This window comes from Lagopus muta, chromosome 1 (genome assembly GCF_023343835.1).
Source record: "Lagopus muta isolate bLagMut1 chromosome 1, bLagMut1 primary, whole genome shotgun sequence".
In the NCBI taxonomy this organism is placed as follows: Eukaryota; Metazoa; Chordata; class Aves; order Galliformes; family Phasianidae; genus Lagopus; species Lagopus muta.
This window is the reverse complement of record NC_064433.1, coordinates 95,575,956-95,592,138: the sequence shown is the minus strand read 5'-3', so window position 1 is coordinate 95,592,138 and position 16,183 is coordinate 95,575,956. Positions and strand designations below refer to the sequence as shown.

The 16,183-nt window shown below is 35.2% G+C and overlaps 1 protein-coding gene across 6 annotated transcripts in view; it reads right to left on the bottom strand.

Annotated features, from left to right (window-relative positions):
• Positions 1-16,183, bottom strand: part of ROBO1 (roundabout guidance receptor 1) — a 694,688-nt gene that overhangs the window by 593,776 nt on the left and 84,729 nt on the right. For all 6 annotated transcript variants that reach the window (XM_048933857.1, XM_048933865.1, XM_048933858.1 and 3 more), the window contains one exon: positions 15,592-15,732. In XM_048933857.1, the coding sequence (XP_048789814.1) occupies positions 15,592-15,679 (88 nt within the window). In that variant the 5' untranslated portion in view covers positions 15,680-15,732. The remainder of the gene's footprint in view (positions 1-15,591; positions 15,733-16,183) is intronic.

Below are 16,183 nucleotides of genomic sequence, written 5' to 3'. Positions count from 1 at the left end.
AGATTGATTCTTATCCCTGCAGTGCTCTATTCCCCTGTTCTCCAACGACTAATCTCTAAAAACCTACCTATCTCACACACACATAGTGTGCGTAATCCCTTACACCAGCATTGCATTTGAGAACGGCTGACACATTCTGTTCTCCAGTCTGTTTTTCTGAATTCTTCAGCCATCACATTATTTAGAAAGATGCCACTGGCTATAGGGCTGCTTTGTAAAATAATCATGTTACTCATCGAGTTTAATCCGTAACACAAGTATTAGTACAAAGTTCATGCAGAAATAAGTAATTGGGTTAAAACATGTTAAAATACGAATGCTACTGAGAGAAGCACATACAGAAACGTATATTTGGAAGAGATACAATGTTGCAGTAGAAGCACTCAAAATATATAAACTTAACCTGCGTAAATTTTTCTCCTTATTTATCATTTTGTTATAGCAGGATTTTATAAAAATGTGCCAAGTGAGTTAAAACAGACAGATTTCTTTAATAAACCTTCACAACTTTCAGACTAAATGGAATACATTAATTGGCTTTACGCAAAACTAGGATATCATATACATTTTTAAAGGAGCAAATTCTAAAACTCAGCACTTGGGTTGCATGAGGGTAGCAGTTTTATGTAAAACCTCAACTTCTTCCCATGCTTTTCCACAAGTAATATAGTAGAGTCTATTCACAAGGGAGAACACCTGTTGCATTTAATAAGCTGAATGTTAATAACAATATCTACCTGCAACATTTCATTTTGTTGTCATCCTTAAAACTGTGAACTAATGTTTTATTATTCACAGCAAGTCTTGGAAATAAATTTGTTCATATGTTGCTCCTTTTAAATGGCATCCTTAAATACTTTTTATTGGTTGTTTTTTCTTGTTTGTTTGTTTTTTTCCCCCACAGAAGGGAAGAAAAAGTAGGCACAAAGAGAAATAGCTTGCAATTTAATCATCTCTCTCTAAGGCTATTCAAAATTATTCTCCAAAACAGACAGCTCAAAAACCTAGAGGATCTGAGGGGTGTAAATAAGAATTATCCATACCTGAGCAAGTAATGTAAAGACTGCTTCATAACTTTGCTGCTACTACTACTTTGTACATGGCATACATGTTTCTGTCTCAACAGAAAATGAGAGAACACAATTATCAGTTTAGAGAGGGAGTCTGGAGTATTTGCCAAGAAAGTTCTTCAGATGGAAAAATCTGTAGATGAGAAAATGAACTTGATAAACTTGATCTAACATCAGACACTCACAAGGTATCATTACTGGTTCCTTCTTTAGTCAAGGCAGAGACATAAGTAATCAAGGAATAATTCAACCCAATTTAACCTTGTCTGCAGAGGGGCCCCACCTCAGATACCTCCATTTAACATGCCAGCTGAAATAAACTCAGACCCTTGTAACTATTCTCTAATTTATTTCCTCATGCTTTACTTGGTTGAGCTTTTATGTTTCCTGAGACTGATTAGCTTTCAGGCACTGCGTCTGGAGTTTAAACTTTAGGCATAACTCTTTTTCCCCTTCTGAGACCAGACACACTCTGGCTCAGCTGCTGACACTTGTGACTCACACTTCAAGATTTGCAGCAGGCTCCCTCCACAGTCCCTTCCAAGATCATGCTGAAGACTTCCCAAAGGGTTTCAAAATTCCTCATTTCTGACAGCACATTGTCCAAACAATGTAATGAAATATATTACATGTTGCCATTGCCTCTCTTACTAATAATTCACAAATACCTCTTCCTATTCTGCACTAGAGCTACAAGCCTTCTACATACTTTAGCCTTGCTGCCACAATAAGCTAGGGAAAATAATTTTCTGTAATATCTCATCATTAAACCCCTCAAACCTGATCAAGACTGCCTTGCTACATCTAAACTGTTGGATCCTGCACTGCTTCCTCAGTTTGATCATTACTTAAGGCAAGCACTGAGAGCCTTTATCCCAGGGCTTTAGTTTTCCTGGAAAGAATACAGGTACACATGGGCTACTATGTAGCCACAGTACTCTTTTTCTTGATCCTTGACTTGGGCAATTGCAAGATGAACACGTGCAAAATAAATAACAGCATATCCATTGTTTAGTCTAGCAGCAGCCCAGTTGACAAGAGATTTAGCAGACACCAAAGATGGGATTTATTCAATCCAAGTTAAATCCAAACTCTTTCTTCAGCAAAGGGAGACAACGGGCAGCTACAAAGGGCAATTCCAGCCAACAGTGCATCTAGGGTGCAGCAACTGTCTCTTCTTATTAAGTATATCATACTCAGAACATAAATCCACTCAAATGCAAGTTTCTAAAACATTAGATAGTTTGATGAAACTAATTTAATGAAGAATACCAAGTGTCAGCACAGCAATGAAAAATGCATAATCAGCATTCCCTGTTTTGAGAAGAAATTAATAAACATTTTTTCTTCTGTTTGCAAATACTTGTGTATTTCTTCAAGTTGTTGTTTTTTGTTTGATTGATTTCATTTTTTTCTTACTAAAACTGTTAAGTTGCCATTTCTGAAGAGTTACATTCTAAGTTTTACATACAGTAGTTCTGAAACTTGTGGGTATACAACTATCAATATTTCCTTCCTAAACTATAAACAAAGAAAATCAGACCTATGAATGAGTCCATATGCTAGACTATAAAACTGTGTAAGTGAAATTTATGCTGTACTATTTTAACATTGTCTTAGCACACTCTGCCCTTTAAGTATGTGAACTTCAAAAGTATTAAGTATAGTTTTTTCCCTGTACAATATTACTTCTACCATTATAATTAATGGAAAGGAATTGAAGCCTATCATCCAAAATACTCAAATTTTCCATGCCTTTCATACAGATAAAATGAGACAATGCAGATATCATTTTAAAATATTTTTTTTTTTTTTTTACATACTAGTAATATTCTGCTGTGATGGGAAAAATTAAGTCTAATTCTAATGGTGAATGTGCAGAGTTGCTAGAAAACAGGGCCCTGAGAGTAAAATTAAACAATTCATGAAATGAGGTGTGGACCTCTAACGAAGCCTCTTTGCGCAACACCACTTCAGAAACCACTGGCAGATGCATGGATGGACTTCAGCTCTCTGTAGGTAGACTGTATATACAACAGACAATATAGCATCAGCATTCCTTAATGCTCATACCCTTCCTGCAGTCTGGAAGCACAGGGCACTCAATATCATATTACAGAAACATGATAGAAAAAGAAATTGTCCCATAACAAGTAAATCTATAAAAAAAAAAAAAAAAAAGATCCTCTATGCTATTATATTCTCCCAACTTGATTCTTCTAGGTATCTGTAAAATCCCCTTTGAAATTCTTTCAGCAATTACTTCCTTTGTCTTCCCCTCCATTTCCTTTATACCCTTCTGCACACATTTTCCTTTCTTCCTCCTCCTCTGTCCTCCCTGCCACCTAGTTAGATCTACCTAAACCAAGTTAAAAAGAACAAAAAAGACAATACGTGCAAAGAAATTTCTAGTATATGTACAGAGTAATATTGTACACATTAGCTTATCTTCAAAAGAAGTTTTGACAGTATGGACAGCATGAAATTATGTCTTTTACTAAACATGGTAATATGACATAAATAGACCTCGAGTGTGAATGTTCTCAGCTGACATAAGATATTCATTCAGTTAAAAAATGGTGATGAACTTTTCACAACCTAATCATTTATAATTGTTGCTCTGATTTTCTTCCACTATATAATCCATTCTCCAGCATTTCCTTGGCCAACTCTCCTACTGTCCTTCATCAGAAGGAACTAGACAGACTCAGAATAGGAGCACTTTCTAACTCTTGGGACTGAGCAGTAAGTCCCAAGAGTCATCTTAATATGAAATTCAGAATAGCAACTCCTTCTCTATACTTTGCCTTGTAGTCTGAGGGAGGCAGAAATACAGATCCCTTCATACTATCTAATCCAGTAAAGCACAAGTAGAACATCATTCTCTGACAGTAGTGAAGGACTTCCCACATTTATTTTCAGCCTCCTGTCATTTCTGCTCCTATGTTAGCAGCCATTCTACATCAATCCCTCTGTTCTCTTCCTCTTTTTCCTGTTCCTGTCCCATGCTATTTTTTCCCTATTCAGAAATGTATTAAAGATTAAAATGGGAAGATGAAGTCTTCATCAAAGCCACTTTACTTTTTAATTTGACACATCAGTTCATGAGCAAGATTTAATGGTGACTACAAGTGCCCTATGGCCCTTGAATGGAATTTGTTAAATTGGATCTACAGTATTAAAATATTGCTTATGCTTTGCTATGTACATGAATTATCATCTATTATAATAAAGATTTCATGCAATCAGACTAGAAATAAACAGTTTTACTCTAGATTTTCCTTCAGTTTCAATAAAAATATTACTGCTGTAGTTATGTACTGTATTGTTGCCTCCACTCTCTTTTGATGAGAGTATGGACTAGTCAATTCTAATGACAAGATTCTGACAGCTCGTCTGAATTAGCAAAACTGACTCTTCTGCAAATGCTGACCAAGGGATTTCCTTTATTTCTTGCAAGATGACTGTAATGTAGATGGATTGGACTTTCTCCAGTAATAGAAAGGCTAAATATTTTGAATGAGAGCTCAAAGTCAGACTTGACAGTGACAGAATACCATCATAAGCTATGACTGACCCTAAGCCATCCTTTTTCTCACTATACTTAATTCCTTTGAAATACTAGATGATTCAGAATTTCCTGATAAAGCATGCACAACTTTCTCTTATAATGTTTCTTAAAAAAAAAAAAAAAACAACAAGAAAAACCACCATCTGTATAGTTTTTCAAAAGCCATAGGAGGAAAAAAAAACCAAAAAGCTGTAATAATGGAATCTTTCTGAAAAATAAAATCACAGAAATTAAATGTCTATTTCAACTGCAAACTATAATTTTTAAAAGTGTCTACAATAGAATAAAACAACATGAAGTCTTGCAAGAAAAGTTGCAGTATGAAATAAAGACAGCAGACAGTGAAAGAACAGCAGATTGCAGTGTGAAGTCGAGTTTCCAAGCTAGCTTTAAATAAGGCAGCTCAGGTCCCATAAGTAATCTAGCCATGAGAGCAGAGAGCTCAATTTGGGTAAGCTGTGTAAATGCTAGAAGGAAATGAACCTGAAGTTAACATATTGAACTCTCTATACAGCAAGCCCTTTCAAGGACAGAAATTTTGAAAGTGACATATTTTAAAGAAATGCAAAATAAACTGGGAAGGAAGATAGACAGTAATCATCAATCCTAGTTTTTCTGCAATCCTAGTTTTAACTTGGAATAGTCCGCATTTTTTTGAAAATTTAGAACAGAGTCCTATAAGATTCAAGTACCAGTTTTGATCTGTGTACTTAAGACATATCAAAACTACCTTGTTAAAGGCAAATGCTAAAACAGTATAAAGACTTTCTCCCCTGCAACAGCTCCAACTTAAAAGTAGAAAGAGAAACCAATACAAATGGGCATGCCACCAAACTGCTGACATTTTAGAACAAATGCTAACTTCTTTGTGCAGTGTTGGTTGAAGCTAACCTGAAGATTACAGAGAAGCCAATCATAAGCATCTGTGATAATAAACAGATAATAGTTTGTAATGTCTAGCAATAAAAGCAAATAATAAAAATCAAAAGAAATGAACAGGAACTAGAAAACTAGGAAAAAAAAAACAACAGGAACTAGAAAATAATGAATCTGTGTACAAGTGTGTTACCAGAGGATAGATGAAAGAAGCAACTGAACACACGCCACTGAAAAATGATTTTTTTTTTTTTTTTTAATCTTATAATTCCAATTCCAAATGTCTCAGTTTCTCAGTAGAAGATACAGTCATGAACATCCACAGGCTTTGGTCTTTCCATTTGGTCCAATTCTGAATTAGCACAGTGCTTAGTCCTGAACTGATAACCAGATGAAATGCAGCTTATCAACTACCAACTATAAGCAAATCTGCACTTAGAGATGTAACAAGAGGAGATCACAGAAACAGCATCATTAGAGCATCACACTTTTCAAAATATGATGTTTGTGTGTTACATGCCAAATTGGCAAAGAAGCTTAAATCTGTAGCAGATTTCAAGAATTAAAATCTACATTTTAACAACAAATATGATTAAAGGAAGGAAGACATGCTTAAACATTGAGTAATTTCAAAACATGCAAGTGATCAGTTTTGTGTTAGTGTGGTGCCATACTTTTAGAGAAGAGTTACTGAATATAATAAAATATTTTTTACTGTACATGACTTGGAGAAGAACTCATTGAGAGCAGCCTTGCAGAGGAGTTGGGAGGCCTGGTGGATGAAAAACTGAACACAAGCCAGCTGTGTGCTCTTGCAGCCCAGAAGTCCAATGGTATCCTGGGCTGCATTAAAAGAGAGGTGGGCAACATGGAGAGGGAGGTGATTGTCCCCCTCTACTCAGCTCTTGTGAAGCCCTATCTGGAGTACTGCATCCAGGCCTGGGGCCCCAGTAAAGATGTGGAGCTAATGGAACAGATCAAGAGGAGGGCAATGAATACAGTCACAGGGCTGGAGCACCTCTCCTATAAAGACAGCTTGACGGAGTTAGGATTGGTTAGCTTGTATAAGAGAAGGCTCTAGGGAGATCTCATTGTGGCCTTGAAGAGACTTAAAGAGAGCTTATAAACAAGAGGGGGACTGACATCTTACGTGGTCTGATAGTGATAGGACAAGGGAGAATGGCTTCAGAGTAAATTAGGGGAAATTAAGGCTACATGTTAGAAGGAATATTTTCACTCAGAGGATGGTGAGGCCCTGGCACAGGCTGCCCAGAGAAGTTCTGGTGCGCCATCCCTGGAGGTACTTAAGGCCAGCTTAGATAGGACCCTGGGCAGTTTGAGCTGAGTGTGGCAGCCGTGCCCATGGCAAGGGACTGGAACTGGGTGATCTTTAAGGTCCCTTCCAGCCCAGCCCATTCTATAATTCTATGAAAATCTTAAATTTTACACCTGGGCATTTAACTCTGAAGATTCAGATGGGCATACAGACAACTGGGAACAGTTTAATCATACTTAATAGGGAGTACAGTAAGTAAAAGAAACCCTGAAGGGTATAACTCCAAATAAAAGAGAGAGAGTGAGGGAAGAAAAAGAAAAAAGACCAGCAGTGCATCCCTTTGTCAGGTACCATTAGTTGCCTAGCTGCCTTTTTATTTTCATGTATTAAAAGTGTGACCTTGGAGGTCACATCAGCTGCATGTCAAAATGATGTAGGCATAAACTTCAGTCATTTATGATCTAATTTATAAAGCAAGTTATAAATAATATCATTAAATTTTATCCATAGGGAAATACTGGGGAGGAAAAAGAAGAAGAAAAAAGACTACAGAAGTGTAATTAAAGAAATATCTAAACATAGAAACTCAACAGTAAATGGCTAACCAGATGTGCTTCGCATCACTGTTAACGGGTCTTTTATCTTCACAGTAGCCTGCAAGAATGCCTTAAGCAAAAATCATTAGTAAGGTTAGGTGTTTTTGTTTTCATTCAACAGAATAAACTTAGTTGATTGATTTGGAAGTAATGTACATACCGTATTTGACATGTTATTTTGACTACCAACATACAATCGTCAATGTAGGAAAAATACTTAAGCTGTATATAATAACAAAAATATAAACTTGAAAAATAATGGAATAAGGAACACACAGCAGCTAGTCATTTACTCACTGCTGTACCGATAACATGATAATGTATACAGTACTTGTTAGTGTCAAACTAACTCAATAGCTAAAGATGAGTAAAAGCTTAAAATGACTTATTTGGTTTCAACAATTCCACTATGATTTAAAATTCAGACTAGACAAGAAGTAGGAATTTTCTGTGAATCTTGTGTAAAATTAAGGTGGCAGTCCCTGAAAAAAGATTTTTTTTTCTTATATACAGATACAGGTTTATATAAACTACTTTTCTCAAGGCAGAAATTGTAGAATACATTTGACAATAATTAAAATACTTAATAAAGCATCCCTAGGCACCATATTACACAGCACTAAAAATAAATTAACAAGTATAGAAACGCCTGCAGAAACCCCTTGAGTAGTCATAAGTGTGAAAACATCCTTGTAAATTCTTACATTCTTCCACTGATATGACTGAAATTAAGTTTTATAATTGATGTTAATGCATTAAGTTGCTTTGAAGGTCTAAGAGATTGATCACCTAAATAAAGATTAGATTCAATAGAGACTATGTCATTTTGCTCTGCACTTTTGTAACTGAAGACTTTTCTCAGGACAATTTATCACTTATTCTTGTTTTAATTTATGTAGAACAATTTCTAATCAAAATTCTATTATCTATAAACACATACATTCTTCATTAACATTCATGAAATTACAGAATTCAAGAGAATTCATTCTTAGATTATGACACACAAACTCCTCTACAGTAGCCTTGCTATGTGCTTTGGAGTGCCACAGAACTATGCAGACTAGAAGATGTTTTTACAGTCAGTTTATAATGACTACGAGGGACTTTCAAGGCCTGACTATGCCAGCCTGATAGTTTTTGTATATCTGTTTCTAAGAAAGGAAAAAAAAAATAAAAAATTAAAAAAAAAAAACCTCCTCTAAATCTGCAAGTAAGACTATTCGTGAAGAATACCAATAAAAGGTTCAGAATCCATACCACATGTTTACAGAGGCTTAAGCTGAGGCCAATGAAATCCATATCAAAAATATTTCCCCTTTTTTTCTTAAGAGTCCAATTGTCACTGCCGACATTTTTTCTTATTTCTTTTTTATCTGCTTCAGTAGACACCCTTTCTTTTTGACATCAGTTCTGGAAAACGTTCCTTTACTGCATTAAAAACAAGTAGACTAACTCTGTGCTTTGAGAATAATTGTAGATAAGGGATTCTAGGGGGAAAAAATAAAAAGAGGAGGAAATGTCTCTGTGATTACATCCTCAAAAAGTAAGAAAGGGAAATAAGTGTCCCCTTATTACATATGCACAGAAACTGCTTATAAAATGGTCTACCTGCAGGCACAATAAGAGCAGCTGTAGCACGTAACCTCTATCAGTCATAATCTAGAACAGTGCCACTTTCTATTAACCAAGCAATAGAGGAACTAAAATTACTTACACTGGTCTATGCAAGTCACTCAGTTTGCTCCAGTGCATTTTGATGGCTTAATTAGGAAGATGGTGCAGCACATGTGCTCTACTAGCCAGGTTCATCACAGAGGTCACATCATCAAGGCAGAATAGTTGCATGATATACAGCTAGATTAAGAATACAGATTTCTTCCTTAAGTGTCTTGCAGCTTACTCTGCCTCTTGGTTTTCCACATAGTCAGACAATTAAATAAAGTATATTACTTTATATATGTCTTTTTAAACGCTACTAAAGGAACCATTAAGTACAGCTGGCAATCTTATTTATTAAGACCTCAGTGTACACAGTGACAATCTCTGAAAGGCAAGGCATGTGCCAGATTTTTTTTTCATGCTTCAACATTTGTCCCCTTTCATGGCATGATGTTTCTACTTGATAAGAATTCCAAACCTTTGTCTACCTTCCCACCTCCCCGGAAAAAAAAATAGGAAAAAACAAACTGACACCATAAAGAATAGGAAATAGTGAAATACTCTGAGAATTCAATTCATGAATGCTGTGATTTAAGAATATTTTTCAAATATTTGCAAAGATGACATATTAACTCGCACTTCAAAGGACAGATGAGACAGGATGTCTTTTCAGTCAGTTATCAACTGATAAATGCATGTTGTCTATATTTACAAATGCTTACACATATGCATAGGAATACACAGTGGTCAGATCAGATGACTTTAGCTGTACTGCTTCCTCTCCACAAAAGGTTACAGTATGGACCTTAACTTCTATGAGGCCTAACCCTTCTGACTACTTTCTCTGAATTCGATCACTGTCTACAAACTTTGAGGCACGCGTAAAAGAAAACAATACATTATCATCCATTGCTATGCATCACTTACAGATTCATCAAAACTTACAGCAAAATAGAATCACAAAGATGTAATTTATAGTCAATACTGTTATACATTAAACCCTGTGAAAATAAAATGAGAGAACATGCACCAAAATAAAGTATTTCTTGCCAGTAGTTTGTCAACAGATCCTTTTGGTGGTAGAAGGTATATGTCAGGAAGTTAAGAACATGACACAAACCTGTGGTTCCAGTGACTAAGGTGAATTTGAGCTGGCAGCATGTCCTTGCCAAGAGGAGGCTACCAACAATCTGGGGGTGCTTCAGTGAGAGCAAAATCAACAGGTCAAGGGGTGATTTATTTCATCCAGCTGTCATTAAAGAGTCTGTATATGGAAAAATGCTTCCATTCTTGAACCATTTGCTCCAAGAGAGAAATAGAAAAATGGGGAAGAATCCCCATTAGTCTCTAAGATGGTCAGAGGCTGAGACATATGGAAAAACAGGGAGAGGTTAAGGGAGTTGGGTTAGTTTAGCATACAGAATTCTAAGACAGGAGAGTAATTGCAGACTTCAACTACCTTACAGAAAGTCTTGTGGAAGTGAGAGCCAGCCAGACTTGCACAGTGGAAGGACAAGAAGCAAAAGTCGCAAACTACAATACTAAAAGCTTCAACTCTCTCTAAGGAGGGAAGAAAAATACACCAAAGTGCCCCAAAGAGTTTATGAAATTTCCATCCTAGAAGACGCTCAGAACTCAGCTAGATGAGACCTTGTGCAAATTGATTCAACTCAGATGATAGCATTGTTCTGAGCAAAAAAATCAGACAAGATGATCTTCAGACATGAGTTGAAACCTCAGTTTTTCTGTAATTGTGCCTACTTACACACTTTCAATCTTATACATATGTCTTTAATCAGAAGTATCTAGAGGTTATCTTCATTTTCTCTTATATTCAACTAAAGAATAAGAGGAATTTAAATGGAAATTGGAGACTGATACACAGAAATCTGATAAATCATGTCCTTCTGACTTTAGAGTTAATGTTCCTCTGGGACTAAAACACCTCTTCCTGAGAAGGCTCAGATTTTACATAAGTTATGAGGTTTTTGGTATCTATCCTTTCCCTTATTTCCCCACTGACCTACAAGCTAGACTTTCCTGTCCAGGTACTCTGAAATGCTTACTAGCCCACCACAAAATAATTATGAGCATCACTGTTTCAAACAGATAGAAAAATAAAATCAAAATAAATGCCATCTTTTTAACTATCAGCTCAGCTGCTACATAATTCACTCAGAATGGGTGAAATCTATTCTTTCCAGATGAAGGAATGCAAATCTATATCCTCTACTTTTTAAAAAGTATCAAGGGAGTACAGGTCACTCTTAATTTCCTTAGTTCAGCGAGTCCTTTACAGTTCCACAAACAGGAGCTTGTACAGAATTTGAATCCTTTTTCCTTTGCCACTGACGCAGTGTCAAAAGAGAGGCAGTAGTTAAATTGTGGATTAAGTGAGGCTGAACATTTCATTTTTTTTTAATATTGCTCTCAGAAAAGCCTGCAAAACCGTAAAACTAGGTATATTCTTCAAGTGAGCAATTCAACACCTTACTCAGATCATTGAGAGATTTATTTTGGATATCTAATCGAAATTTCATTCAGGCACTTTAAAACAATAGGAGAATGAATCTTTATGAAGCAGCAAATGAGGATCTTTTCAGCGTTAGGAGCCATCTTTTCACGATGACTTCACAGGTAGTAGGGAAACCACAATAACATAGAATTTCTTGTTAAAATGTATCAAACACTTATAAAGCCAGAGTACCATAATCAGATAATTCCAGCAGTTTGAAAAGCAGGTAGCAAAGTACACCTGCAAATCTGTAAGCTTTTATTATCTCTCCAGTGCACAGTTTCTGAAGAACTGAAAAGTTAATTTATATTTAAAAACAAAACAAATAATATCCTTGAAGAGGCTGAATTAGATGGCTCCTCATGTTAGCAAGTTATGATGAACTTGATGAAAGCTCACAATTTACTCCGTAGCATGGCTTTAAAGGTAGGCAAAAGATACATACTCTACTTAAACATTAGACTCCATTTATGAAAGCTTAATTATGAATAATAACTGTCTTGTCAAAAGAGACAACCTATGATAGTGCAGATATTTTCTCCAATGTTTTGTTAGTGAGCCAAGAAGTACTAGGGAAAGTGAATTTTGAAATATTCTTCTCTGCTCCACAGGAAGCAAAATCCTGGGCTGGTTCTCTTCAGGATTCCAGCAAGCTCCTATGATTATCAGAGAAGGTTGTAGGATTTTCTGTATCAAACTTACACTGGTGAAACATTGTTCTCAAATGTACATTTTGTTGCATATATTTTACATTATGCTTTGTTATTTAACTCTATCTCCAGAAAAACCTATTTTCTGGAGGAAAAAAATACAGTTAACATTTAAGAATCAATACAGATATCAGAAAACAATCCATTTTACTTAAAAATTAGGGATGATAACATAAGATTAGCATTTACTCAATTAGTGGGAGACAGAATTTGTAGATGATGGAGGTCTGTAATACCTCTATGAAAATCTCAAAAAAACTCAAAATTCAAAAGAAGTTTTCCCTTCATCCTCCACTTTCCGAGATTTCTCTTAGAGCAATTATATTATTAAATCTACCAGGAGCATTAAAAAACTGTTGTTATAAGGTTTTAAAGATTTTCTTTTTCCAGATATCTCTATAAAGCTCAAAGATTGATTAGATCCCACACATGTGGCACCTATTCCACTTCAGATGGAGGATACTTTCACTTACACAGTATTACTGCCTTCTAAAGATCTGATCACAAGCCTAGCCAGGTCCATGAGAAATGCTTGTACTGCTTTTGCTATCAAATCACAACTTTGAAAAGGTTGTGCCCACCTCTATTAATTTAAGCTGGAAAAAAAAAAAAAAACCAACATGTCCAATTTAAATTATTCAAGACTTTTTCTACCTGTAGGATCTGAAGTTCTTTTGTTGCACTTCAGTATTTTTGACAATGTAGTAAATGCAAACTTTAAAACATTTCAATGACATAACTGAAAGCACAGAGAAAAGTGTATGCATCCAAACATAATATAGCATTAGTTAATGCCATGTTTTCTTAGATCAGAGCACTTTAAAATCAACAATCAAGTTATTCAGCTTTTAAATATGCCGAAAAACTGGAAAGAAGAAAAAAAAAAATCACATCCTTCTAGATAATACTCCACTCCCGATTAAATAAAGATGTGCCAAGGCAGAGGTACTTTATGCCTCAGGAGACAACCATAGCGGAACACCGAGTGTATTTTATATGTGAATTAGAGGTAAGATGTAATGACATGAGATGAAAGGCTCAGCCATGATTTTAATAAAGGGGAGAGACAGTACTTCCCTGTGGACCCCATATGCAAAAGAGTGAGACTCAACAAGAATATATGAAAAGATTCAGAAAAAATGGCAGCAAACATTTCAAAGTTGTAAGACCATCATTAAAATTCATCACATTTTACTGAAGTCAAGAATTCTAGTTCTTAGGACAAGTATTAACAAATTTCTAAGAGTTTGTCATCAGTAAGCCAGAACAATTCTTGATGTTAAGAATTTGAGAGCTTGAAACAATAAAATTCCATTCTTAAAGGTTTTTCTAGCAAGGAAAAAATTTATCTAGAAATAATTAATTGAATGATTTTTGGAAGGAATTTTTCTCACCAAAACCAAACAATGCAAAACAAAGCAACAATATACCAATTAACAGTGCTGTGATCTGACATGTTTTAGCACTTACTGCTTTAAGCAATTCTCAGAAAAAGCTGCTGTCTCCTCTTATATTTATGTATCTATCTCTATCTATATGTGTTTAAGAATACAGCAGAATTCCAAAGAAGCATTATTTCTCCCCCACAATTAAGTGAATGAAAGCATTTCAGATTTTGCACAGATCTTTCTGTGCAATTAAAAAAAAAATAGGAATGACAAGCTTTGTAAGAAAAAGCCATGAAAAGAGCAAAAAGTGTTTGGGTTGAACTGCTTCAAGGAAAAACAAAACAAAAAACAAAAAACCTCCATGCTATATTTGATTATTTGTGATATTCACACTCCTGGCACCCTGCCAGCTAGACTGAGCACACCAGTGTCTGGCTAAGCAGGGTAATCTCCTGGTTCAAGCATTGGATCTGTGATGAAAATTACAAAACAGGGACAAAATCAAAATGTCACCTGAGATTTTATTCTGAAACTAATTTGACGGAAGTAATACAATGCCAAGAGCCTTTTTAGTAGTGTCTACAAAACTAGGAGTAAATTGAAACCAATGCGAGTGGTTAGAGGTAGCTATCATGCAAATACATTTGGATCTGCAGGCGTTCCTTTTACAAAGAGTAGTAGATGTCTTTCTGACAGGCAAATTGCTTTGAAATGGTTTTTGAAGTCTGAGGTCAAACTTTTAAAATGATAATTTTAACTTGCATCTTACTTTATTCCAGAGTCTTTCTGCATCTCCTACATAATGCATTTGAATCCAACAAAATTAGATTAAAAAAAAAAAAAAAACAGTATCAACTCACTTCCCTAATTTACATTCTGTGAGCCACTTTTCATTACAGGACAACAAATCTTTGAAGGGAAAATCTTTTTCTCTTTTCACTGAGTATTTGTGTTTGAACTAGTTGCTTTTGTATATATGAAGAACTGTATAGGCAAAAAAAAAAATCTGTATGCACAGTATATTCAAGTTAGAAATCCAGGCAGTACAGTCTTTAGATTACTATCCAAATGCAAAACAGAAAAGAAAAATACCACACCAAAAAATCAGTATGTTACTTTCATATTTTCCTTGTATGTCTACTGGTTCCTCCTACATTTTACTGAAAGAGTGTACATTATTATCAGTAACAATCAAAGTTTGTTTTGTTTTCACTACAAGTACTGAAAATGATTCAGAATGACTCAGAAGATGTTTTTACTGATTTGTTCTAAAGAAAAAAAAAAGCCACATTTTATTTCTGGTACTTTGCTTCAACCACAAAACCACTGCATGCTGTTGTTGAATTGTACAAGCTACCCATCACTTTCTCTTTCAAGCTGGACAACATTTTGCTGTTTTTTAAACACACTTATTACTTCTCTCTCTACATTAGTAATACTTTCCACATATGGATACTGGCATGATTACCAGAATTTCACTGAAGACATAGCATTTTAGCTACTTCACATTTGCAATGGCCTGCCATTTTCCTTCTTCAGGAAGGTTCTCTATAGATTTCCTATTCTCTTTGATCTTCAAGTCAGCTTCTGCACTCTGTATTCTTCCTCCCTCCAACAGCACTAATCAAAGGAATGTTTTAATAGCCACCTTAATCTTTTCTTACTTTGATTTTCAGGCTTTTTTTTTTTTTTTTTAGTATTGCCCTTTATAATCGAGACAAACAATTAATTGCAGCACAGACACCACAGCACTTATTAAATCCTGCATTTTGATAGATAGATATGCGCATAAATTACTAAACTCATCCCCCCCCCAACAATGAACATACGGAGAGACAGTTTTATGTATATACATGCATGTATTCACACTGACATCATAAAAACAATTCTTAAAAATATGAACATTTATGTTTAAATAAAAGGTACCTACCTGGAATAAGCTGACCCAGTAAGTGATGACATCTGGAAAGGCTGCACGCAGCTACTATGACCAAAAAAGGATAATGTTTCCATTTCATGATGTGTCCTTCCTTGCATTACACCAGCTCAGCAGCGCTAACGTAAATATTACCTGCATTGAGCAATGGAAATAAGAACAGATGAATTAATGATAAATTTAAGTTACTCCCAAATATTTTTACCTAGCATAACTGTGTAAAGTCTGCTGGTTTCAGTACAGTCAGCCATAAAGGTAAATATGTCATTTTTTTTTTTTCTAGCAATTAGAAAGTTATAAACTACAATCAAAAATACATTAAATATCCTTACAGAACATCCAACCCCTAAAAAGATGTTTTAAAGGTAGAAATGAGGAGTTTCAATGTATTTTTTAAGTGCTGCATGCTATCTGGTTAAGATTTAGCTCAAGCTATTAAGAAATTTAGCAAGATTGTTGCTTATGTTTAAAAAATGTACTTCAGTGGCATTTGGCTTTCTATAAAACCCGGGTTAAAACTACAACAGTACTCTTTTTGTGATGTGTTTTTGCTCAACAAAGACTATGGACAATTTTACCCAGTAAT